At 43.9% G+C, this 25,412-nt stretch overlaps 1 protein-coding gene across 1 annotated transcript in view; it reads right to left on the bottom strand.

Moving 5' to 3' along the window:
- The window catches only part of AR (androgen receptor), a 503,957-nt gene that overhangs the window by 201,228 nt on the left and 277,317 nt on the right, over window positions 1-25,412 (bottom strand). Inside the window, exon 2 of the mRNA XM_073640913.1 lies at window positions 12,060-12,211. Coding sequence (XP_073497014.1) covers window positions 12,060-12,211 — 152 coding nt within the window. The remainder of the gene's footprint in view (window positions 1-12,059; window positions 12,212-25,412) is intronic.

The raw sequence follows: 25,412 nt of genomic DNA, 5'->3' as shown, positions 1-25,412 counted from the left end.
AAGGCAGCTCCTCTTAAAGGGAGCAGCGCAGACTTGTTCCAGTTGACCTTAATACCAGAGAACCTCCCATACAGTATAATTCATGAAAGCTTCAATGAGGATCTCGCATTTCTTAATAGCAAAGAAAGGTCATCAATATGATACTGTGTTCTCTGTTGCTGCATTAAAATCCTTCAATTTCAGAATTATTGGTGATGTGTAGTACCATCAGTACCAGTATTAGAGAAAGCTACAAGGGAGTGGGGGGAATCTTACATTTAAAGACCATTGCTTGAAGAATAATTGGGAGGCTATTTTTAAGTATTTCAAGAACCTAAATTGTGATTATCTGCTTTTGGAATTGATTCATTAATCAAAAAGTGATCAAATACCTTCAGAAGGAGGTCATTCCTGTATTTTACTCAGGGCTGTGGCATTGGTAAGCCAAACCACTGACTCCGACTCCTCAATTTTCCCTGACTCCCGACTCCAACTCCAGAGCCCTGGAGGAGGAGCCTCACTACTGAGCGTGTACATAAGGTGCAACACAGATTCATGTCACGGCCTCACTACTGAGCGTGTACATAAAGTGCAGCACAGATTCATCTCACTGCCTCACTACTGAGCGTGTACATAAAGTGCAGCACAGATTCATCTCACGACCTCACTACTGAGCGTGTACATAAAGTGCAGCATAGATTCATCTCACTGCCTCACTACTGAGCGTGTACATAAAGTGCAGCACAGATTCATCTCACTGCCTCACTACTGAGCATGTACATAAAGTGCAGCACAGATTCATCTCACTGCCTCACTACTGAGCATGTACATAAAGTGCAGCACAGATTCATCTCACGGCCTCACTACTGAGCATGTACATAAAGTGCAGCACAGATTCATCTCACGGCCTCACTACTGAGCATGTACATAAAGTGCAGCACAGATTCATCTCACGGCCTCACTACTGAGCATGTACATAAAGTGCAGCACAGATTCATCTCACGGCCTCACTACTGAGCATGTACATAAAGTGCAGCACAGATTCATCTCACAGCCTCACTACTGAGCATGTACATAAAGTGCAGCACAGATTTATCTCACTGCCTCACTACTGAGCGTGTACATAAAGTGCAGCACAGATTCATCTCACTGCCTCACTACTGAGCATGTACATAAAGTGCAGCACAGATTCATCTCACGGCCTCACTACTGAGCATGTACATAAAGTGCAGCACAGATTCATCTCACGGCCTCACTACTGAGCATGTACATAAAGTGCAGCACAGATTCATCTCACGGCCTCACTACTGAGCATGTACATAAAGTGCAGCACAGATTCATCTCACAGCCTCACTACTGAGCATGTACATAAAGTGCCGCACAGATTCATCTCACTGCCTCACTACTGAGCATGTACATAAAGTGCCGCACAGATTCATCTCACTGCCTCACTACTGAGCGTGTACATAAAGTGCAGCACAGATTCATCTCACGGCCTCACTACTGAGCATGTACATAAAGTGCAGCACAGAATCATCTCACTGCCTCACTACTGAGCGTGTACATAAAGTGCAGCACAGATTCATCTCACGGCCTCACTACTGAGCGTGTACATAAAGTGCCGCACAGATTCATCTCACTGCCTCACTACTGAGCGTGTACATAAAGTGCAGCACAGAATCATCTCACTGCCTCACTACTGAGCATGTACATAAAGTGCAGCACAGATTCATCTCATGGCCTCACTACTGAGCGTGTACATAAAGTGCAGCACAGATTCATCTCACTGCCTCACTACTGAGCGTGTACATAAAGTGCAGCACAGATTCATCTCATGGCCTCACTACTGAGCATGTACATAAAGTGCAGCACAGATTCATCTCACGGCCTCACTACTGAGCATGTACATAAAGTGCAGCACAGATTCATCTCACAGCCTCACTACTGAGCATGTACATAAAGTGCAGCACAGAATCATCTCACAGCCTCACTACTGAGCATGTACATAAAGTGCCGCACAGATTCATCTCACTGCCTCACTACTGAGCGTGTACGTAAAGTGCAGCACAGATTCATCTCACGGCCTCACTACTGAGCGTGTACATAAAGTGCAGCACAGATTCATCTCGCGACCTCACTACTGAGCGTGTACATAAAGTGCAGCACAGATTCATCTCACTGCCTCACTACTGAGCGTGTACATAAAGTGCAGCACAGATTCATCTCACTGCCTCACTACTGAGCGTGTACATAAAGTTCAGCACAGATTCATCTCGCGACCTCACTACTGAGCATGTACATAAAGTGCAGCACAGATTCATCTCACGGCCTCACTACTGAGCATGTACATAAAGTGCCGCACAGATTCATCTCACGGCCTCACTACTGAGCGTGTACATAAAGTGCAGCACAGATTCATCTCACGGTCTCACTACTGAGCATGTACATAAAGTGCAGCACAGATTCATCTCACGGCCTCACTACTGAGCATGTACATAAAGTGCAGCACAGATTCATCTCACAGCCTCACTACTGAGCATGTACATAAAGTGCCGCACAGATTCATCTCACTGCCTCACTACTGAGCATGTACATAAAGTGCAGCACAGATTCATCTCACTGCCTCACTACTGAGCATGTACATAAAGTGCAGCACAGAATCATCTCACAGCCTCACTACTGAGCATGTACATAAAGTGCCGCACAGATTCATCTCACTGCCTCACTACTGAGCGTGTACGTAAAGTGCAGCACAGATTCATCTCACGGCCTCACTACTGAGCGTGTACATAAAGTGCAGCACAGATTCATCTCGCGACCTCACTACTGAGCGTGTACATAAAGTGCAGCACAGATTCATCTCACTGCCTCACTACTGAGCGTGTACATAAAGTGCAGCACAGATTCATCTCACTGCCTCACTACTGAGCGTGTACATAAAGTTCAGCACAGATTCATCTCGCGACCTCACTACTGAGCATGTACATAAAGTGCAGCACAGATTCATCTCACGGCCTCACTACTGAGCATGTACATAAAGTGCCGCACAGATTCATCTCACGGCCTCACTACTGAGCGTGTACATAAAGTGCAGCACAGATTCATCTCACGGTCTCACTACTGAGCATGTACATAAAGTGCAGCACAGATTCATCTCACTGCCTCACTACTGAGCATGTACATAAAGTGCAGCACAGATTCATCTCACTGCCTCACTACTGAGCGTGTACATAAAGTGCAGCACAAATTCATCTCAACTAAAAGCCCAGATCCTTAGATCAGGAACAGAAGAGACATTTATAGGACATTTTATAACTTTCCCAAATTCTTCTGAAAACATTTACAGCACTTACTGCATTGTACTACTGTACCAATTTATTATATATTTTAGGAGTCAGAGTTGGTCCATTTTATACCGACTCCATCAAAATGAAAATAGACTCCGACTCCACGACTATGTCTCCACAGCCCTAATTTTACCTAGACCCTTTCTGGAATCCCATCTGGATCTGAAGATCAATGATTAGGTGGAGATCTTGCAATTACCTAGTGAGTATAAAAATGTTCACATTTATGTGTTATAGTTCAGCTATTGCTCAATATTATCCCTGAGTCCACATATGCAGGTTTTTTTCTACTAATTTTGAATGACACAAAATTGATATAAAAATATAAAAGAAAAACTGATGCTTCTCCCTTTTTATATAGTCTTCTGAATTTTGTCAACAAAAAAAAACTGCATTAAAAATTGCACATGTGTATATGTGTCCTTATATTATAACTGCCTGAAATGTGTTTTTCAACAGTTTGTCTTGTAATATCTGGATCAATGCTGCTAGCAATTAATGTGTGCACAATATTTATTTCAATTCCAAAGTACGGTATTTGGCCACCAAGCTCTCTCTGACCGCAGTAAATAGCAACGCTCAGTTTACAGGAGGGAAATAAATTACTGTCTACAGCAAAATCATTTTACTTTGCAAAATCTGGTAGATTTATTTTCTGTCTGTTGTACATTAAATATACCTTAAATGCAATCGTGAGTGTCTTACAAATTTACTAATAAATCTAACCTGCTCTGCTTTAGAAATGAAACCTTAACATAGAAACTCCCTTGCATGTTAATGAACAAAAAACTGACATTTAGAGTAGTATAGCCAAGCAGAGAGCGGAGCTTTCATTTACACACAATTATGGAAAATTATTTTGACAGATGAGAGCTTTCAGTGAGCTGTTACTGTAACACATTTTGGTCTTGTTTGTCGTCTTTGACACTATTTTGTTGATACTGTTCATCTCAGAAATATTCTAAATCCCTAAGGTATTAAGTATATCCTGAAGTTGTCACTTATTGATCTGGAAAACATTTCAGACATCAACTTGGTGAGCTACTCATAACCAACATGTTCACGTCATACTAAAAGAGTGTGTAGAAGCCGGAGGTGGGACAGTATCTTCCTGGTCATGAAGAGTTTACATCAGTTTGTCTGGATGCATTTCACTAAATTTGAAAGTATCCCTAGTAATATTGGTTTGTAGAGAAAAGCAATGTAATACTGCCAGTGACCAGTGTAAGGCGTATGTTGGGCAATGGAGGACTACAAAGTGACTTCATGTTGTTGAGGGAGGGCAGCAATGACCCTTCACGACTGACCAAATGCGTGTCAAATTATTATGTTACAAGGTTAATTGCAATCAGGAAAGCAGACGGAGACAAAGCTCTGTATGGGAGGATTCGAGAATCCTCCCATACATTTCAACAGTACATGTGAAAAAGACTTAGGTATACTAATAGATCATAGACTGAACATGAGTCAACAGTGTGATGCAGCAGCAAAAAAGGCAAATACAATTCTGGGATGTATTAACAGAAGCATACAGTCTAGATCACGTGAAGTCATTATCGGTCTTTACTCCTCTTTGGTCAGACCTCATCTGGAATACTGTGTACAGTTTTGGGCACCACATTTTAAAAAAGACATAGACAAACTGGAGCAAGTTCAGAGAAGAGCGACCAGAATGGTGACTGGTCTGCAAACCATGTCCTATGAGGAACGGTTGCAGGATTTGGGAATGTTTAGCTTGCAAAAAAGAAGACTGAGAGGAGACTTAATAGCTGTCTACAAATATGTCAAGGGCTGTCACATTGTAGAAGGATCATCTTTATTCTCATTTGCACAAGGAAAGACTAGAAGCAATGGGATGAAACTAAATGGGAGGAGACACAGATTAGATATTAGAAAAAACTTTTTGACAGTTAGGGTGATTAATGAGTGGAACAGGCTGCCACGAGAGGTGGTGAGTTCCCCTTCAATGGACGTCTTCAAACAGAGGCTGGACAGACATCTGTCTGAGATGATCTAGTGAATCCTGCTTTGAGCAGGGGGTTGGACCAGATGACCCAGGAGGTCCCTTCCAACTCTACCATTCTATGATTCTATGATTCTAACCCCGTTTAGCATTATATATTGTTTTGAGTATATCAATAGCCAATCACCTACAGCCATACTACAGGCTTGAACCAATGTTAGTACAATTATTAGGGAAACACACATATGGTCATATTATCGTTAGTTTGGTGCATGATGGAAAGTTACAAGGTTACACATCCCGGCTCAGACTAATTAGATAACACAGGAGCAGGGTGTCTCATAGAATGTTCTTGAGAGAAAAAGTTCTTGTGAGAAAATTGCATGTGAAGCAGGATAAAAGAATGAAAGAATGTATATAGTAATAATAACATGATTTTAGGAGCAAGCTGCAAAAATGGAGTAGCTATAGCATGAATATCAATATGTCCATTACAATGTCAGCAGCACCCAACTAGACGTAAGTACAATGCTATTGGTTTTGGAGACCTCAACACCATGACATCAAGGTTGGGAAACAAAGCTTCAAAAAAGAAGGCCTTCATTGAGAAAAAAGATATTGGGAGGAACGTAACGTGTAAATTAAATGTCTGAACACAAAATTTAACTAAAGTAGCTTGACATACTTTGCTGATTAGCTTTAATGTGAGAAACAACATAGATGAAGGTCCAGACACCTCGTATTAGTAACAAGATGAGCACATAAATGTAGACACAATGTGTTTTGGAGCCCACAATCTAAAGTTTCTACCTCAAACAGATATACAAATGCATTAGGGACAATAATTATATTAACTGGAAGAAATGTGAAAGCATGATAAAAACATACTCCTGGAGAAGTTAGAGCTCCACTCATGACCACATTGCTGATGGACCTCAGTGTTAACCTGTAAATCACTAGTAAAATGGTGGTTTCAAATTACTCGAACATTGGGCAATCATCAAAGAAAAGTTTTGGTTTACAACTGCTAGAGTTGGGTTCATATTTTAAACATCACTTGTCATATTTAGATTGTAAGATGGATTTTTTTTTATATTGGAAAAGCATCTTCACCGAAATTGAGGGTCGTCCATCTATGAGACCAAGTTTAGGAGTGCACGGAACATCACGCTGCTTTGTTCCTGTACTTAAAATATGGTGGAACCAAATCACTCTATATTTAGAGGGACAAGAGCAATCAACCCCTATCCCTATTATGTAACAGTCACTTTTTCCTTTTCTTCAGAAAACATCTCATGAGTGCATCATGTGCAAAGCAGCTGGATACTAAATGAGGCCGATGTTTATACCCTGGTCATGTCTGCAAACAGCAGGCAGTGCCAACATCTTGTGAACAACGAAAGAGTATGCTCCATGAACTGTGCAAAGAACAATTGTTTAAAATGGGATGAGCAGTGTAGGGTGCAGCATGACCCCTAACATACAATCCAGCTTTACTTCCAATTCTAAGGCCTTTTATAAACTTGTGCAATGGAATATGGAGCTACTCGCCACTGAAAACATCTCAAAGGAGAAAAACATTGCATCCAAACCAATATTGTGCTGTTACCTGTTGCTCAGGCATCAGGTCTGGTTTCCTTTCCCTATGGCCGTCTTCTTTTGTGGCAGTCCATGCACCTGATACCTGATGGCCAGCTCACGCATCCATGTGCTGTCTGAGTATTGAGATAGCATTGCTCTCAGCAACTATGTGCTTGTCAGGATTGGCGATATCATTCACTTACCTCAAGCTCCAGCCAGATGCCTAATTATCTCCTGCTACTTCTGACTTCCATTCATCTACCAGTGTTTATTTCCAAGCTCAGCCCAGGTTACCCAAGTATAGTCCACATCTATCTCTACTAATCACTTTTCCAGATTACCAGTTGTTTTCATCGCTGTTTACGCTTCAACCATTGTAATCAAGGTAACACATCACAGCCAGCTGGTTTCCAGCTTGTCTATATATATTAAGGGGACGGTTGCAAACAACTTTATTAAATAATGGAAAGCAACCAAACCCGGGGTCCGCGATGCAGCCTGGAGGACTGCGGCCAAACACCTTCCGGGTAAGAAGGTAAAACAACCAACTGAAATAACAATCACTTCCGTGTTACTGCACACCGGAACGGGAATAGGGATTCGCACTATCTCCGTTAACTGCACGAGAGATGTGCGACAAATAATGTATCTGTAGCCCTGTTTACGGCACAGGGACTAAGCAGCAGGCGCTAGGATGCGTGTGTGATTCACGCCGGCGTATACGTACTCCCAGCCGGCGTGCTACCGGACTGAGGAGTATCTCTCCACGTGACTTACAGGCGGTGCCGGGAATATGGCGTCTGCAGACTGCTCGGTGTGTATGGCGACCCCTTTGTCGGAGCCAGACTCTCAGATGAAGCTACCTGCCTCCCTCCATCTAAGGCTGCCTATCCTCCGCTAAACCGGCCTGACAGAAGCTAAAGCACACGTGGAGCCCAAACGACCAAGCATCCACACAATAACACCATCATAGCTCAATGATCAGAGCGCGCCGCCATGTTTGTGGGCGGGCTATTTAAAGATTAAGCCCTGCCCACCCTTGCATTATTGGTGACGTCACAAGCAACCAATCAGGCGGTGCCAGGTCACCGGATCAGCTGACTCCCAAACCACCAATCACGGTCCGCCATGTCACGGGCATGCTCAGTGCAGTGAATCCTGGACTTAGGCTGTAGCAGCCCTGCTTCCCTCCGCAACCTACGCTTCATGTTGCTAGAAACAAAGACCCAAGAGACAACCTGTACATCTCGTGCACCAGCTAGGCGTTGGGACTGATGATGATGCTGAGTAGCATCAGCCCTGGCTGGACTGGAATGGGAGACCACAGAATCCACTGATGGTTCTCAACCCATTTCGGATCCAGCAAACACCTGACACCTAACATTATCCCCCTTCTAACATCCCTCTCTAATTGACACTCATATTCCTCAACCAGCAGGGGAGCATGAATGTGGTCCACCAGTTCCCAGGATCAATCCTCAGATCCATGACCCCTCCAGTGTACTAGGCAACATTTTTTTCCACGAACCCCATAATAGCCTGCACCTCGAGATTATCACCCCTGGTGCCTGAGCCGTTCAATTTGTTAGCGGACACCATGTTGCATTTGGAGAGTCCCTGTGTGCCCAAACATTGGAGCTCCCCCACAAGTGACCCCATTTTGGAAACTAGACCCCCCAAGGCACCTATCTAGATGCATAGTGAGCACTTGGAACCCCCAGGTGCTTCACAAATTGATTCGTAAAAATGAAAAAGTGTTTTTTTTTCCACTTTTTCATTTTTACGAATCAATTTGTGAAGCACCTGGGGGTTCCAAGTGCTCACTATGCATCTAGATAGGTGCCTTGGGGGGTCTAGTTTCCAAAATGGGGTCACTTGTGGGAGAGCTCCAATGTTTGGGCACACAGGGGCTCTCCAAACGCAACATGGTGTCTGCTAACAATTTGAGACGATTTTCCATTTAATGTTAGCGGACACCATGTTGCATTTGGAGAGTCCCTGTGTGCCCAAACATTAGAGCTCCCCCACAAGTGACCCCATTTTGGAAAGTAGACCCCCCCAAGGCACCTATGTAGATGCATAGTGAGCACTTGGAACCCCCAGGTGCTTCAAAAATTGATTCGTAAAAATGAAAAAGTGAAAAAAAAAACACTTTTTCATTTTTACGAATCAATTTGTGAAGCACCTGGGGGTTCCAAGTGCTCACTATGCATCTAGATAGGTGCCTTGGGGGGTCTAGTTTCCAAAATGGGGTCACTTGTGGGGGAGCTCCAATGTTTAGGCACATCAGGGGCTCTCCAAACGCAACATGGCGTCTGCTAATTATTCAAGCAAATTTTACAATCAAAAAGTCAAATGGCGCTCTTTCCCTTCCGAGCCCTGCCGTGCGCCCAAACAGTGATTTTTCCCCACATATGGGGTATCTGCGTGCCCAGGGGAAATTGCACAACAAATTTTGGGGTCCATTTTTTCTTGTTACCCCTGTGAAAATAAAAAAAATTGGGTCTAAAGTAACATTTTTGTGAAAAAAGTTAAATGTTCATTTTTCTCTTCCACATTCCAAAAATTCCTGTGAAGCACCTGAAGGGTTAATAAAGTTCTTGAATGTGGTTTTGAGCACCTTGAGGGGTGCAGTTTTTAGAATGGTGTCACTTTTGGGTACTTTCTGTCATAAAGACCTCTTAAAGTGACTTCAAATGTGATGTGGTACCTAAAAAAATGGTTTTGTAAATTTTGTTGGAAAAATGAGAAATCGCTGGTCACCTTTTAACCCTTTTAGCTCCCTAACAAAAAAAAATTTTGGTTCCAAAATTGTGCTGATGTAAAGTAGACATGTGGGAAATGTTATTTCTTAACTATTTTGTGTGACAAATCTCTCTGATTTAAGGGCATAAAAATTCAAAGTTTGAAAATTGCAAAATTTTCAAAATTTTCACCAAATTTACATTTTTTTCACAAATAAATGCAAGTGATATCGAAGAAATTTTACCACAATCATGAAGTACAATATGTCACGAAAAAACATTCTCAGAATCAGGGGGATCCGTTGAAGCGTTCCAGAGTAATTATCTCATAAAATGACAGTGGTCAGAATTGTAAAAATTGGCCTGGTCATTAACGTGCAAACCACCCTCGGGGGTTAAGGGGTTAATTTACTGAGATAATGACTTTTGTGTTTTCATTGGCTGTAAGCCATAATCATCAACATTAACAGAAATAAACACTTGAAACAGATCACTCTGTTTGTAATGACTCTATATAATATATGAGTTTCACTTTTTGGATTGAAGAACTGAAATAAATTAACTTTTTGATGATATTCAAATTTTGTGAGATGCATCTGTACATCTACTGGTTCCATGCATATCCTCACACCTAGCTCTGCTTCATCTGGTGCTTCCTGCTCTGCTTGTGTGTTAGCCATACTGCCTGCTCTTCTGTACTGGTCCTTACTGATATACATACTATCCAACAAGAGCCACTTCGCTGCTTCATCGCCTATGGTCTGTTCTGCTCATCTTTACCTACAGATTAGAGGATCCAGCTCACCAGGTGTGCCCACTAAGTAATATATCTGCTCATAAAACCTACAGTTGACCATACACATGGTACATTTATAGTTGATCCACCACTTAATGAATGATAGCCTGTTTAGTGATCATGTCACTCACACAGCCATTCACATTGTAGTCCATGTTGCGAATTACAGTAATTTAAACTTGCAATAGATTTTCAATTACACGTGATTTACAGATCCTTCTGAGGACGGTGTTTCAAAAAATGAAATATTTTTTGTTTTAATATTGGATGAAAATGTCAAACATTGCTGACATCTTTCCTGACAGTGTCATTGGTTGGCTGAAACATTTGTTCATGGTCAAAGGGGTTGTCCAACTTTAAATTAAAATGGGGCCAAAGTCATAGAACGTTATACAACAACAAATGTACCTATACTCACTGGTTCAATCCACCATCACCTTAGAGTTGCTGTAACGATGGTCTCCGCCAGAACAGGAAGAAATCACATCCAGTTCTTCAGTCCCATGACCTCAGGAGCCAGTGACTAGCTTCAGTGGTTAAACGAAATGCAATAATTTTCAGTGGGATGGCGTCCCTTTCATCAATTACCTAACCAATCCCTGGCCTCAGAAGTCAGCTGCTTGAAGAACAAGACATGAATCCTTTCCATCCTGGTAAGGCTGTGGCACCAAGCGAGACCGAAATATTCAAGTAAATTTGTTAGGGTACTTTCATATTGCGTTTTTTCACTCGTTCATTGGTCCCGTTGGGGCTTTGTCTGAAACCCCCAGCAAAACAAGATTCGAGCATATGCGTAGTAGACTGCGTCTGGTTGTCCGCCTTCAGTAGACATATACGCCTGAATATGAACGTCAGAACGCACGTTCACTCTGTTGGCACTATTATAGTCTATACCCCCGTTGGCGCATATGCCCGAGAGTGCAACAAAATGCAATGTGAAAGCACTCTCTATTTTTTTTATTGCGGACTTTGGATAAATTTGTATTTTTCTTCAGACATCCCTAACTGAGATTGTCCATAACTGATCTAATGTAGTAGTTGGTACCCCATTGTATCAGTACTATTTTTCAGACTGACTCAATGATGATAGCGGAATGCAGCAAAACTATAAATCTGTAATGTGTCCTATACTTGTGTCTAACACATTTGAGTCCCATGGTGCTCTTCATATACTGACTATGCAGAGTAGTACCACTCCATTAGTAACCACATAGGGTTGCACCAAAAAAGCTTCAGTAGTGTGAAAAAATGCTATAAAAATGCACAGTAGTGAGTTATGTCATGTATAGATAATACTGTCCTAAAGACTTGCAGCCAACAACTGGCCACAATGTTTTTCGCTGCAATAGATATGGCATAATACGCTGTAAAAAAGTGTTAAACAACTAAGTTGCAGCCTAAACAGTGCTGTCCGATACAACTTCTACCCAAACTGTATCATTAAGTGCAACTATGTTAAAAGAGGCAGCGAACCATGAGAATGAAGCGGTTTACTATGTATGATGCTCGCTTGGCATCTCTGGTTGGAAAAAGCTTTTCAAAATAATGTCTAAGAATATAAGGAACAAATATTTCCTTAGTTTTTTGTGAAATACAATTTGATATCTCTGTAGTAAATTTGCACATAAACAAACACAGAATATTTCTACCTTCAGCTGCCCTCTTGAAGAAGACTTTGCAGCTGCCACATGTAAGGGCTCCATAGTGGCATCCAGATGCTTCATCTCCACAAATCAAGCAGGTCTTCTGTGGTGGGAAGTAATAGTCGATGGGTAGCAGGTGTTCTCTGCCTCCTTCCAGCCTGGAGAATGAACAAAAAAGACAAATTATTCAAAGCAAAGAAACCACCTGTTATGATATAAACCATACATAAAGCTCAGAAAAAAGACATTTTTTTATTCAAATTATTGTAAGAAGTTTGGTTATCCCAAACAGCTGTACTACAGACTGAGAAGGATTTCCAAAGATTAATTGTTGAAAAGTTAATACTTTAAAAAGTAAAAACCATCTGAAATCAAGGCTTTTTGAAAATAAGTAATTTAAATGGGTTTCCTGGGATTTTGCAAAATGTGTCCTACCATAGGGAAGATTATAAAATAAAGATACAACCGTTACATACTTGTTAATGTCCCTGTCGTATCAGTGGTCACCGATGGTTCTGCAGTAATATTATCTTATTATCAGTTACATGACCACTGTTGCCAATCACCAGCTTCAGCAGAAAAGTGTCAATTATCGAAATGTAACAGATAATGCCATGATTGACTGCAGCGGTCAGGTGAATGATACTCTGGATATTATCCTACAGAGACTATGTGGAGACTATGAAGACCACGGCATTGGGCAGGCAGTCAACAGAAGATTAATATTTTCTTAATTTATAACCTTTCCTACTCTATGGCAAGTTTTACATTATCCCAAAAATACGGCGTAAACAGTCCATTATCAAATGTAACAAAATTTATTAAGAATATACAATAGGCATACATTAAAATAGACAAAAGTCAGAGATCACATTCCGGTGCTAAAAGACATACCACTCCGTAATGTATCCAGGGTGGGAAGAAAATGAGCCAGGATAACAACCTAAAATCATGGGCAAGTGCCAACCCCAAAGAGGTATATCACCACCACCATATATCCTATCTCATATGTCACCAAAAAGGCCAATAAGTATATACCATGTCAAAGTACAAGATTAACACATGTGAGTTGTAATGGCATATACCTGGTTAGTATAGTGACAAAACCCCTATGTTATAAACCGGATACATGAAGTGGAGATAAAAATCAACTCCAGGCTCATCTCTTACCTATATTTCCCACATGGAGTGTAACATACCTGGCGGCGTTCTTGCATGGTGGTCCATCTCCCACTGTGCAAGAGCGCGCACTTGATCTCCAGTCCAGAATGTCTCTCTGGCTTCCCTCCATGCTGTCTGTTTGTGTCTGTTTCTGCTGCTTAAGGGCGGCGCCCGATCACTTCCTGCTTTTTGTACCTGCTGTGGGTCACACCCCTTGTGCGTCCTCAGCCTATTGCTGTCTGTCACCTGGTATATAGCTCAGTTGCTCCCATCTATCCCTGCCTGAGCATAGTGTTTCATTCAGTGTGTGCTTGCACTCTGAAGGTGCCAGGTCCCGTTCTTTGTCTCCTGATTTGCGGTATCAGTTCCCGTGTCTGAACTGAGTCCTGTCTATTTCTCCTGCTTTGCGGTATCAGTTCCCGTGTCTGAACTGAGTCCTGTCTATGTCTCCTGCCTTGCGGTATCAGTTCCCGTGTCTGAGCTGAGTCCTGTCTATGTCTCCTGCCTTGCGGTATCAGTTCCCGTGTCTGAACTGAGTCCTGTCTATGTCTCCTGCCTTGCGGTATCAGTTCCCGTGTCTGAACTGAGTCCTGTCTATGTCTCCTGCCTTGCGGTATCAGTTCCCGTGTCTGAACTGAGTCCTTTCTGTGTTCTCTTGTCTGCCTATCCTGGAGGCTGTATTTCCAGGCCTGTCTGAACTCGCTCCTAGCCTGTTCCTCCTGCCTTCTAGGGGCCGATTACCTAGACCTGTTCCTGTATCTTGTCTGTCCTGTCTGAACACGCTCCTTGCCTGTTCGTCCCGCCTCTCTGGGGGCCGTATTCCCAGACCCGCTCCTGTATCCCGCTGCAGTGTCGGTCTCCTCCGTACACTCAGTTCCAGTCTGAACTCTTTCCTATCCTTTACCTGTTTTGCCTCTATGTCCGTTCCCTTCCTTTTTCTGCAGAGTCTGAACTCGTACCTAACTCCTGCTTGTTGTCTCTGTACTCCCGTTTGTGAGTTTGTGGTCCACTCGCTACTTCACTGCAAGTATCCTGTGGGTATCTGGCTCTGCCTTTCTCTTCCTGTCTGTTCCGTGTGAACAGAGCCCTGTCCCCCCTGCTCTGCCTTGCTTACCGCTCCGGCAGTTCTAGCCTGCTCCTACTCCTTTGTTTACCGCTCCGGCGGTTCTAGCCTGCTCTGACTCCTTTGCTCACCGCTCCGGCGGTTCTAGCCTGCTCTGACTCCTTTGCTCACCGCTCCGGCGGTTCTAGCCTGCTCTGACTCCTTTGCTCACCGCTCCGGCGGTTCTAGCCTGCTCTGACTCCTTTGCTCACCGCTCCGGCGGTTCTAGCCTGCTCTGACTCCTTTGCTCACCGCTCCGGCGGTTCTAGCCTGCTCTGACTCCTTTGCTCACCGCTCCGGCGGTTCTAGCCTGCTCTGACTCCTTTGCTCGCTGCTCCGGCAGCCTTGCTCCGCTCGGACCCTTTTGCTCGCTGCTCCGGCAGTCTCGCTCCGCTCTTATCCTTTTGCTCACTGCTCCGGCAGTCTTGCTCCACTCTTGCTCACCGCTCCAGGCGGCCTCGTCCTGCTTTACTCTTGCTCACCGCTCCAGGCGGCCTCGTCCTTCTTTACTCTTGCTCACTGCTCCGGCAGTCTCGCTCAGCTCTGACCCTTTGTTCACCGCTCCTGGCGGCCTTGTCCTGCTCTACTCTTGCTCACCGCTCCAGGCGGCCTTGTCCTGCCCTGTTCTCGCTCACCTCTCTGGGCGGCCTCACTCTGCTGTGTTTGTCCGCCACATCTGTGGTTCTGTTCCTGAGTCCCAGTGTGTACTGGGTCCTATCCCGCCAGTGTCCCTACCTGCTAGTGCCTCCCTGTCTGCACTCTAGCTGTGCTTGCCTGTACCCCTCTGCCTGTATTGTTCCTGAGTCCCAGTGTGTACTGGGTCCTATCCCGCCTGTGTTCCTACCTGCTAGTGCCTCCCTGTCTGCACTCTAGCTGTGCTTGCCTGTACCCCCCTGCCTGCATACCCGCCTGCCTGCATACCAGTCGTGCCTGCCTATACCCACCAGTCTGTGTGCCAGCCTACCAGTCTGTTCCTGTATTCCCCTGTGTGGGTCAACAGCCGTGTCCGGGGTCTGTCCTGGAGTAGCACCTGGTCCCTCTGCTCGGTTCCTCCTTGGTGCACTGGCGTCGTATGCCGTCGTGCGACCCTGGTCGGATCGGGTGAATACCTAGTTACGCCCCTCCAGGCATTCACTCTCCGGCACGGTCCAGTGGAATCACTACAATCACACGTACACGCCGCTCAGCCCGGGCGTGTGCATTACATGGAGTAGCGCGTCACCAGCCCCAACGAGCGTTTTGCGTGGGCTTCCTGGAGGAGGGGGGCTGTTGTATACTATGTGTTCAGGCTGTCATTAAATAGGGTATCCTACAGTTGTTTGAGGTTTCAATCACGTAATGGGCGCATGCGTGATGAGGCATGCCACAGTGTGTGCATTGCTTCCGGCATTACCTGTGATGCGGTGGGTCAGAGGAAATCCCCTGAGACGTCACTTACCCACCTGTTTCAGAGAGAAAGGCGCCGTCAGCAATGCTCCGTGCGTCATAGCATCCCAGGCATGCGCACTCGCCAGGAACCATATTGGAACAGGTTTTGTGGAAACCACTTTATCACAATGTCATAAAGACATAAATCAATTTTATTTATACTTTTAAGCTATAGAAAGAGATCACATGCTAAAAGTTAGCCTCCTGAGGGCATCAGTTCCCATTGTTTCTAGAGAAAAAGTAGATCCTGTTTTCAAATGCCAGACAAATAAGGTCCCACCTGTAGGTAACATGGAGCCAACAGTGAAAAACTATATATACAGTATGTGTGTACAGTACATATATATAACCCCTCAGTGACCACCAATACGTCTTTTTAATGGCCTGTGATATAAGAGAATAGCCTCTCCGATGGATGAAAACGCAGCAGCAGTCAGCTGTACACTATAGCTGACACCCTGCTGCATCAGTCGTGATCGATGTTGGCACCGACCATGGCCATTTAAACCCTTAGATGCGGCTGTCTAGATGGTTAACAGAGTGTGGGGGCTTACTGTTTAAACCCTTTGGCACTCTGAGATCATGATTATGTGGTCCTGATGGTTGACACGGCAGTTCATAGCCAAATAATGGCCTCAGAGTCTGCGATCTATAGTGGCCTGTCCAGAAGTTAGCAACATTTTGGTGGTAAAAATAAAATGTTTCTTTCCTGTCATGCCATTTTGCATTAATTCCTGAAAAGCACCTGAAGGGTTAATAAACTATCTGACAGCAGTTTTTAATATGACGAGGGGTGCTGTTTTTAAGATGATATCACTTTTAGAAGTTTTCCAATATATAAGTCCCCCAAAGTCACTTCAAACTGAATAGGTCCCTAAAAAAATAAGTTTGGTAAATTTCCTTGAAAGAATGAAAAATTGCTTCTACATTTTATAAACCTTCTAGCATCCTAACAAAATAAAAGAACATTTTACAGATGGTGCTGATGTAAAGTAGACATGAGGGAAATGTTATTTATTGACTATTGTTTTCTGGTATGATTATCTGAATTACAGGGATAATCATTCAAAGTTTGAAAATTGCTAATTTTTTGAAATTTTGTAACACTTCTAATATTTTTATAAATAAAGGTAAAACATATCGGTCTAAATGTACTGTTGATATAAAGTATAATGTGTCAGGAAAAAAAAACCACGGGGACATGGTGAAACATTCCAGAGGTATTGAGGCATAAAGTTACACATCTCAGTTTTGAAAAATTTGGCCTGATGACTACCTAGCCCCTAGACTATATATATTAGTATTTACATGCTACTGCTGCCACAGTAGAAGGGAAGGAGCTTTACTAATTTAATGTGCTCAAAAAAAGGAAAGAAAAATGATCAACATAAACTCGGTAATACCATACTTTTAGTTTAGTACAAAAATTGGATGGATAGTTTTGGAGAAAACATTATGCTCATATGCAAATGAGACATTTAGAGCACTGTGGGTGGGGCCGCATGGTCCGGAATACCACTGAGACATTGACTTTCTTCTTAAAATAAAAAGTTGAAGCTCCAGGACCCCAAATGAAAAAATATGACCCCCAAAACAAACTGATGATATTACATTTCAATTTGCTGTCCTCTCATTTGTCAGCGGGGCCACTGGGCCCATTGCAATTGTAGACCAGGGTCTTATTTGCAGAAGGGAAGAGTTTAAAGGCCACATTTTTTCAGCTTCTGATGCAGGGGTCATTTTGAGGTGTATTTTCACTTTTTATTAACCCTTTTCAGACTCCTTAATGCCTGCAAACATCTAGCTACTAACTCATTAGTAATAATGACTCGAAATCAAAGTGCTACATGCTCTTAAATACAATCTCCTCTAATTAACAGCAAGTTCATTGAAAGTGTTTCTCACCTTTAATTGCTGCTGTGGCATGTCTGGCTCAATATAGAAATGATCTGAACTAATCAGTCATTGCCAAATAGTTCGGGACTCATATTGTTTCTATTATAGGCTTGCTGCCTTGAGAATTAGGTATCTACACAATCTAATTCTGTTGTGTTTAATTCATGTGGATATGATCTAACGTGCTGAATTTACGCTCATCTACTACTGCAGTATAAAGTTAGGCAATAAAAAAGGACAACAGAAAGAAGAAGTAGAAGAGAATAACACAGTCATAAAGTAAGAACTGGTGATGGCAAGAGAAGAGCCATAACAAGCCCAATAATACACCTAGAAAACAACAATCAATATATCTACCACAGAAATAGTTGCTTTCCTATTACGGATATTATTTATGTATTAATATTATATGTAGTTGATTCATAATTTCTAAAATATCATTTTTGTCAGGGTCACCTTTAGTGAATGCTTCAATCAGTAATATCATGTGAATTATGACTATTTTAATGCTGTGACGAAGGTAGAAACAACTTTAAATTGTTAGGTCGTTGTTGATCACTATCAATACGATCTTCCTTCAGAATGACACAGGATTGTAGAGCCGGCTGTCAGTCAGTGCCGGGGCGCTGACTGTAATTGCTCTGGACACGCCTCTATGACTGAAAGCCAGCGGCTCACGGGAGAAACAAAGTTCATTTTCTCCCAGGTGCCGCATTTTCAGTACAGCGGCCGGGACCTTCATTACGCTATTAACCTGCAGATTAACTCTATATCCACAGGTTAATAGCTTTATCGAACCTGATAGCTTCTCTTTAAAATAGCAGCTGGTTCAGGGATCAGAGGAGTAAAAACTGCAGACTTATCCACCCTGACATCAATTGTATCCACAAAGTTAGGATTGAATAAGCAAGCTCTTTTATTTTGGGGGCACAGTGTGTTATAATTAAATTATAGGGACACGTTGTATAATAGTTTATTCTAGGGGTATAGTATGTTATAATTTATTCTGGGGCACAATATCATATAATGTATTATGAGGGTATATTATAATTTATTCTGGGGGCATACTGTATTTATTATCCTGAAGCACAATGTATATTGTAACTTATTCTGAGGGGACAATTGATATTATTTATTTTGGGTTAATGTATTGCATAATATCATTTATTTTTTAGGGCACAGTTTACATTATAAATCACTTAGAGGGCACTGCAAAAAAATCATTAAGGGCATACAGTGTGTATTGTACTGTAATTTAGAAGAGCAATGTACATGGGTCTATTATTTTCAGGGAACTCAGTGTAGTTTGATGTTCATTATAGTGGTGATGTTCACATTATTATCTTCAGGTTGGCACAGTGTGTGTCAGTATTATTATTAGGGGGCACATAGTGTGTGGCAGTATTATTATTAGGAGCAAAGTGTGTGGCACTATAATTATTAGGGGACACAGAGTGTGGCAGTATTATTATTAGAGGACAGAGTCTGTGGCAGTGTTATTATTAGAGGGCACAGTGTATGGCAGTGTTATTAGAGAGCACAGTGTGTAGCAGTGTTATTATTAGGGAGCACAGTGTGTGGCTGTGTTATCATTAGGGAGCACAGTGTGTAGCAGTGTTATTATTAGAGGGCACAGTGTGTGGCAGTGTTATTAAGAGAGCACAGTGTGTAGCAGTGTTATCATTCGGGAGCACAGTGTGTAGCAGTGTTATTATTAGGGAGCACAGTGTGTGACTGTGTTATTATTAGAGGGCACAGTGTGTGGCTGTGTTATTATTAGAGGGCACAGTGTGTGGCAGTGTTATTAGGGGGCACAGTATGTGGTAGTATTATTATTAGGGGCAGAGTATGTGCCAGTATTATTATTAGGGGCACAGAGTGTGGCAGAGTTATTAGGGGGCAGAGTCTGTGGCAGTGTTATTAGGGGGTACAGTATGTGGAGGTATTATTATTAGGGGCAGAGTGTGTGGCAGTATTATTATTAGGGGGCACAGAGTGTGGCAGTGATATTAGGGGCAGAGTCTGTAGCAGTGTTAATATTAGAATGCACTGTGAGCAGCAGTGTTATTAGGGGGCACAATGTGTGGCAGTGTTATTAGAGAGCACAGTGTGTAGAAGTGTTATTATTAGGGGACACAGTGTGTGGCAGTGTTATTATTAGAGGGCACAGTGTGGCAGTGTTATTAAGGGCACAGTATGTGGCAGTGTTATTATTAGAGAGCACAGTGTGTAGCAGTGTTATTATTAGGGGGTACAGTGTGTGGCAGTGTTATTATTTAAGGGCACATTGTGTAGCAGTGTTATTAGGGGACAGAGTCTGTGGCAGAGTTATTATTAGAGAGCACAGTGTGTAGCAGTGTTATTATTACGGGACACAGTGTGTGACAGTGTTATTGGGGGACACAGTGTGTGACAGTGTTATTGGGGGGCACAGTGTGTGGCAGTATTATTATTAGGGGGCACGGAGTGTGGCAGTGTTATTAGGGGGCAGAGTCTGTGGCAGTGTTAATATTAGAGGGCGCAGAGTGTTTGGCAGTGTTATTAGAGAGCACAGTGTGTGGCAGTGTTATTATTAGAGAGCACAGTGTATAGCAATGTTATTATTAGAGGGCGCAGTGTGTGGCAGTGTTATTACGGGACACTGTGTGGCAGTGTTATTAGTAAGCACAGTGTGTAGCAGCTTTTCCATCCTGATTTCCATGCAGATTTCTCTCTACCTTTCTACCCCTATATACTAATGGTACGTGACTCAGCTTTCCCATCCTTATTTCCATGCTGATTTCTCTCTACCCCTATGTACTAATGGTACGTGACTCAGCTTTCCCATCCTGATTTCCATGCAGATTTCTCTCTACCCCTCTGCCCCTATATACTAATGGTATGTTTTTCATGTAACACAAGCTACCCCCCACTTTCATTTATGACCTTGTTTACTTAGCCTTTGACTATCCAGCATCTGTTTCAGCCTTAGGCTATGTGCACACGATGCGGAAATTCTCGCCAAAGTCCGCATGCGTTTTTTCCTCTCCCTGGCAGAAAAAACGCATGCGGAATTGACATGTGTTTTTTTTCTGCCAGGGAGAAGCATTTTAGCTTTTTTACTTGTGTTTTAAGAATGCATATTTTCAAGCACTTTTCCAAGCGATTTTGAGCATCACTTGGAAAAGGACTTGACAAGTTGGTCACACACTATAAATCCACGCAACTGCCATGGATTTATATTGTGTGACCATAAAATAGTTTAACAAAAGGAATTACAAAGTAAAAAATATTCATACTCACCTTCTGCCGGCCCCCGGTGTACTCCCGGTGTCTTCCCGGCGACGATGCGCTCTCCTTGGCTCCCAACGGTGATCTGCAAGGACCTTCGGTGACGTCATTTAGTCAGCTGATGGTCACGCGACCATCACCTGACCGCTGGCGTCAGCAGTGGCGTGACCATCAGCTGACTAAATGACGACAGTGGAGATCACCGCTGGGAGCCAAGGAGAGCGCATCGTCGCCGGGTGGAGACCGGGAGGACAACGGGGGCACCAGAGAGGTGAGTATGATTATTTTTTTTATTTTTAACTTTATAATTATTTTTTAACTTGTAGGTACGATGGTACCTGGGTCAGATGAGAGACTCCTCTTCTCCAGACCCAGGTACCATCCACGCATTAAATTGCATAAGATCCGCATGACTACATGTATGACTTATGCGGTCCAATGCAAGTCAATGGCAGCGATTTCACAGCGGAATCGCACTATAATTGGTCTTGCTGCGTTTTTTACCGCAATGCGAATCGGCAGTGGAAATCTCCGCATGATGTGCACAGAACATGCAGATTTGCATTGCAATACATGGCAGACCTATTACAAGCGATTTTAATGCATTTTCACGGCGAAAATTCGCCGCACAAACGCATTAAATCCACATTGTGTGCACATAGCCTTAATCAGCTGATCAAGATGAGCACAGACCACTCCCCTTTGGTTCACAGCTGAATGCATTCTGTTACAAATATATTGTGAACTAGGAGTCTGTTAGACTTTAGTCTGTGTCCACCACCTTAAGTGTCCCGTCCCATTACTTAAGTGTGATAAATATGAATTAATCCTGATTTGAACCTGAAGGTAACTGGATACTAAGTCACAGTAAACAACGTTTGTCTTTGTTTTCACTCTCACCCCCTTAATCCTTCACCTTTTCCAACCACCCCTAATCCCTACACCTAGTAATGAACTCTTCATCTCTCCCTCCATCCTCCCCACGCATCTCACCTCCTCCTCAAAGCTATTCATCAACATACAATCCTTGGTCTCCAAACACAGACAGCCACCCCATGCCCTCTCCTACTCCCACCTGCTAACACTTTCTCTACTCCTCCTCACTGCCAGGGACATCTCTCCAAATCCTGGCCCTCCTCACCACATTCCTACAATCACTTCCACCTCCTACCCACAATCTATGCCAAATTCTCGTAACCCTTCTAACCTAATACCCATCCGCCCAGTCCCCACTTGCCCAGTCCTTCTAACAGGAACTCTATGGAACGCTCGCTCCGTCTGCAACAAACTTTCCTACATCCACGATCTCTTCATCATTAACAAGCTTTCCTTCCTCAGCATCACTGAAACCTGGCTCACCCCCTCCGACATGGCCTCACCTGCAGCACTTTCGTATGGTGGATTCCACCTTTCCCACACCCACCACTCCAATGGCAAGCATGGTGGAGGAGAAGATTTCCTCCTATTAGATAGCTGCTCCTTCACCCAAATCCCACTGCCGCCCTCCATTACTCTCCCCTCTTTTGAGGTACATTGCGTGCGCATTTACTCCCCCTCCAACCTCCAACTGGCTGTCATTTACCGCCCCCCAGGACCAACCATCACCTTCTTTGACCACTTCACCACCTGGCTACTTCATTTCCTCTCCGTTGACATCCCCACTATCCTCATGGGTGACTTCAACATCCCTATTTACACTTCCCTCCCAGCTGCCTCTAAGCTTCTATCCCTCACTTCCTCCTTCAGCCTTACTCAGTGGTCTTCCGCAGCCACCCACAAAGACGGCCACACACTGGACCTCATCTTTACCCGCCTCTGTTCCCCATCTAACCTCTCTAACTCACCTCTCCCTCTTTCTGACCACAATCTACTTAGATTCTCTCCCCTCTCCCCTCCAGGGCAACAATCCCCACTCAACACACAGCACACCCTTGCAGAAATTTTAAAGACCTTGACCTACACTCACTCTCTTAATCTCTTCTCCCTCTTGCAGACATTAGGTCCTTACATGATGCCGATGTTGCTGCCACTTTATACAACACTACAACAGCTGCAGCTCTTAATTCGGTTACCCCCCTCACACATACCAAAGCTCACACAATCAACAGAAAACCCTGGCACACCAACCTAACTAAAGAACTGTGACTGGCCTCCAGGGTTGCTGAGCATAGATGGAAAAGGTCCCACTCCAATGAGCATTTCATCGCATTCAAACAGTCCCTCACTACCTTCAAGTCCACACTCACTGCAGCAAAACACACATACTTCTCATCTCTCATATCCTCCATGTCTCACAACCCCAAACAACTATTCAACACCTTGAATTCTCTCCTCCATCCCCCAGTGCCTCCTCCCTCTCCTCTTATTTCAGCCGAAGACTTTGCCTCATTCTTCAAGCAGAAGATTGACACCATCAGACAAAGCTTTTGCCTAAAGTCCCCACAGCCCATCCTCACACCTACTCAACCTCCTCCTTCAAAACCACCTTCTCCACCATTACGGAAGATAAACTTTCCTCTTTACTCTCCAAATCACACCTCACCACCTGTGAACTTGACCCAATCCCGTCCCACCTCATCCCAAACCTTACCACTATCTTCATCCCAACCCTAGCCCACCTCTTCAACCTGTCACTAACAACTGGCATCTTCCCCTCATGCTTCAAACATGCCTCGATCACACCCATCCTCAAAAAGCCCTCCCTTGACCCATCCTCTCTGACTAGCTATCGCCCCATATCACTTCTCCCCTATGCCTCAAAACTACTGGAAAAGCACGTCGATTCTGAACTGCCCTCCCACCTCTCCTCCTGCTCCCTCTCTGACCGCCTACAATCTGGTTTCCGACCACACCATTCTACTGAAACTGCATTGACTAAAGTCACCAACAACCTACTAACTGCCAAATTCAAGCGACACTACTCTGTCCTCCTCCTTCTAGATCTGTCATCTGCCTTCGACATAGTGGACCATTCCCTCTTACTACAAACTCTCTCATCTCTCGGCATCACAGACTTGGCCCTATCTCCTCATACCTAACAGACCGGACATTCAGTGTCTCCCACTCACACACCACCTCCTCATCTCGCCCCCAATCTGTTGGTGTCCCCCAAGGTTCAGTTCTAGGATCCCTACTCTTCTCCATCTACACCCTAGGCCTGGGACAGCTCATAGAGTCTCACGGCTTTCAGTATCACCTCTATGCTGATGACACACAAATCTACCTCTCCGGACCCGATATATCCTCCCTACTAACCAGAATCCCACAATGTCTGTCCGCTATTTTATCCTTCTTCGCTGCTAGATTTCTAAAACTTAACATGGACAAAACAGAATTCATCATCTTTCCACCATCTCATTCAACCCCCCCAACTGACCTATCTATCAACTTCAATGGCTGCCCACTCTCCCCAGTCCCTCAAGTTCGCTGCCTTGGGGTAACCCTGGACTCTGAACTCTCCTTCAAAGCACATATCCAAGCCCTCTCCACTTCCTGCCGACTACAACTTAAAAATATCTCCCGGACGGATCTGCACATTCCTCAACCATGAATCTGCAAAAACACTAGTGCACGCCCTCATCATCTCCCGCTTTGACTACTGCTACCTCCTGCTCTGTGGCATCCCTTCCAACACTCTCGCACCCCTCCAATCCATCCTAAACTCTGCTGCCCCACTAATCCATCTGTCCCACCGCTATTTCCTGGCATCTCCTCTCTGTCAATCTCTTCACTGGCTCCCCATTGCTCAGAGACTCCAGTTCAAAACCCTAACCATGGCATATAAAGCCATTCACAACCTGTCTCCTCCATATATCTCTGACCTAGTCTCCCGGACATACCCGCACGCAACCATTGATCCTCTCAAGCATTCCTTCTTTACACCCCTCTTATCTCCTCCTCCCACAATCGCATACAAGATTTCTCTCGTGCATCATCCCTACTCTGGAACTCTCTACCCCAACACATCAGACTCTCGCCAACCGTGGAAACCTTCAAAAGGAACCAGAAGACCCATCTCTTCCGACAAGCCTACAACCTGCATTAACCATCGCTCCACCATAACGCTCCACGACCAGCCCTCACCTACTGTATCTTCACCCATTCCTTGTAGACTGTGAGCCCTCGCGGGCAGGGTCCTCGCTCCTCCTGTACCAGTTGCCATCACGTTTTGTTCAAGATTATTGTAATTGTTTTTGCTATGTATACCCCTTTTCACATGTAAAGCGCCATGGAAAAAATGGTACTATAATAATAAATAATAATAATTAGGGGGCACCGTGTGTGGCAGTGTTATTATCAGAGGGCACAGTGTGTGGCAGTAATATTATTAGAAGGCATATTGTGTGGCAGTGTTATTATTAGGGGGCACAGTGTGTGGTAATGTTATTATTAGAGGGCAGAGTGTGTGGCAGTGTTATTATTAGAGGACATAGTGTGTGACAGTGATATTAGGGGACACAGTGTGTGCCAGTGTTATTATCAGAGGGCACAGTGTGTGGCAG

This window comes from Phyllobates terribilis, unplaced genomic scaffold, assembly GCF_046119375.1.
Source record: "Phyllobates terribilis strain yellow unplaced genomic scaffold, ASM4611937v1 Scaffold_7__3_contigs__length_470593459, whole genome shotgun sequence".
NCBI classification, from domain to species: Eukaryota; Metazoa; Chordata; class Amphibia; order Anura; family Dendrobatidae; genus Phyllobates; species Phyllobates terribilis.
The sequence above is the reverse complement of the archived record's forward strand: the minus strand, read 5'-3'. Positions and strand labels throughout refer to the sequence as shown.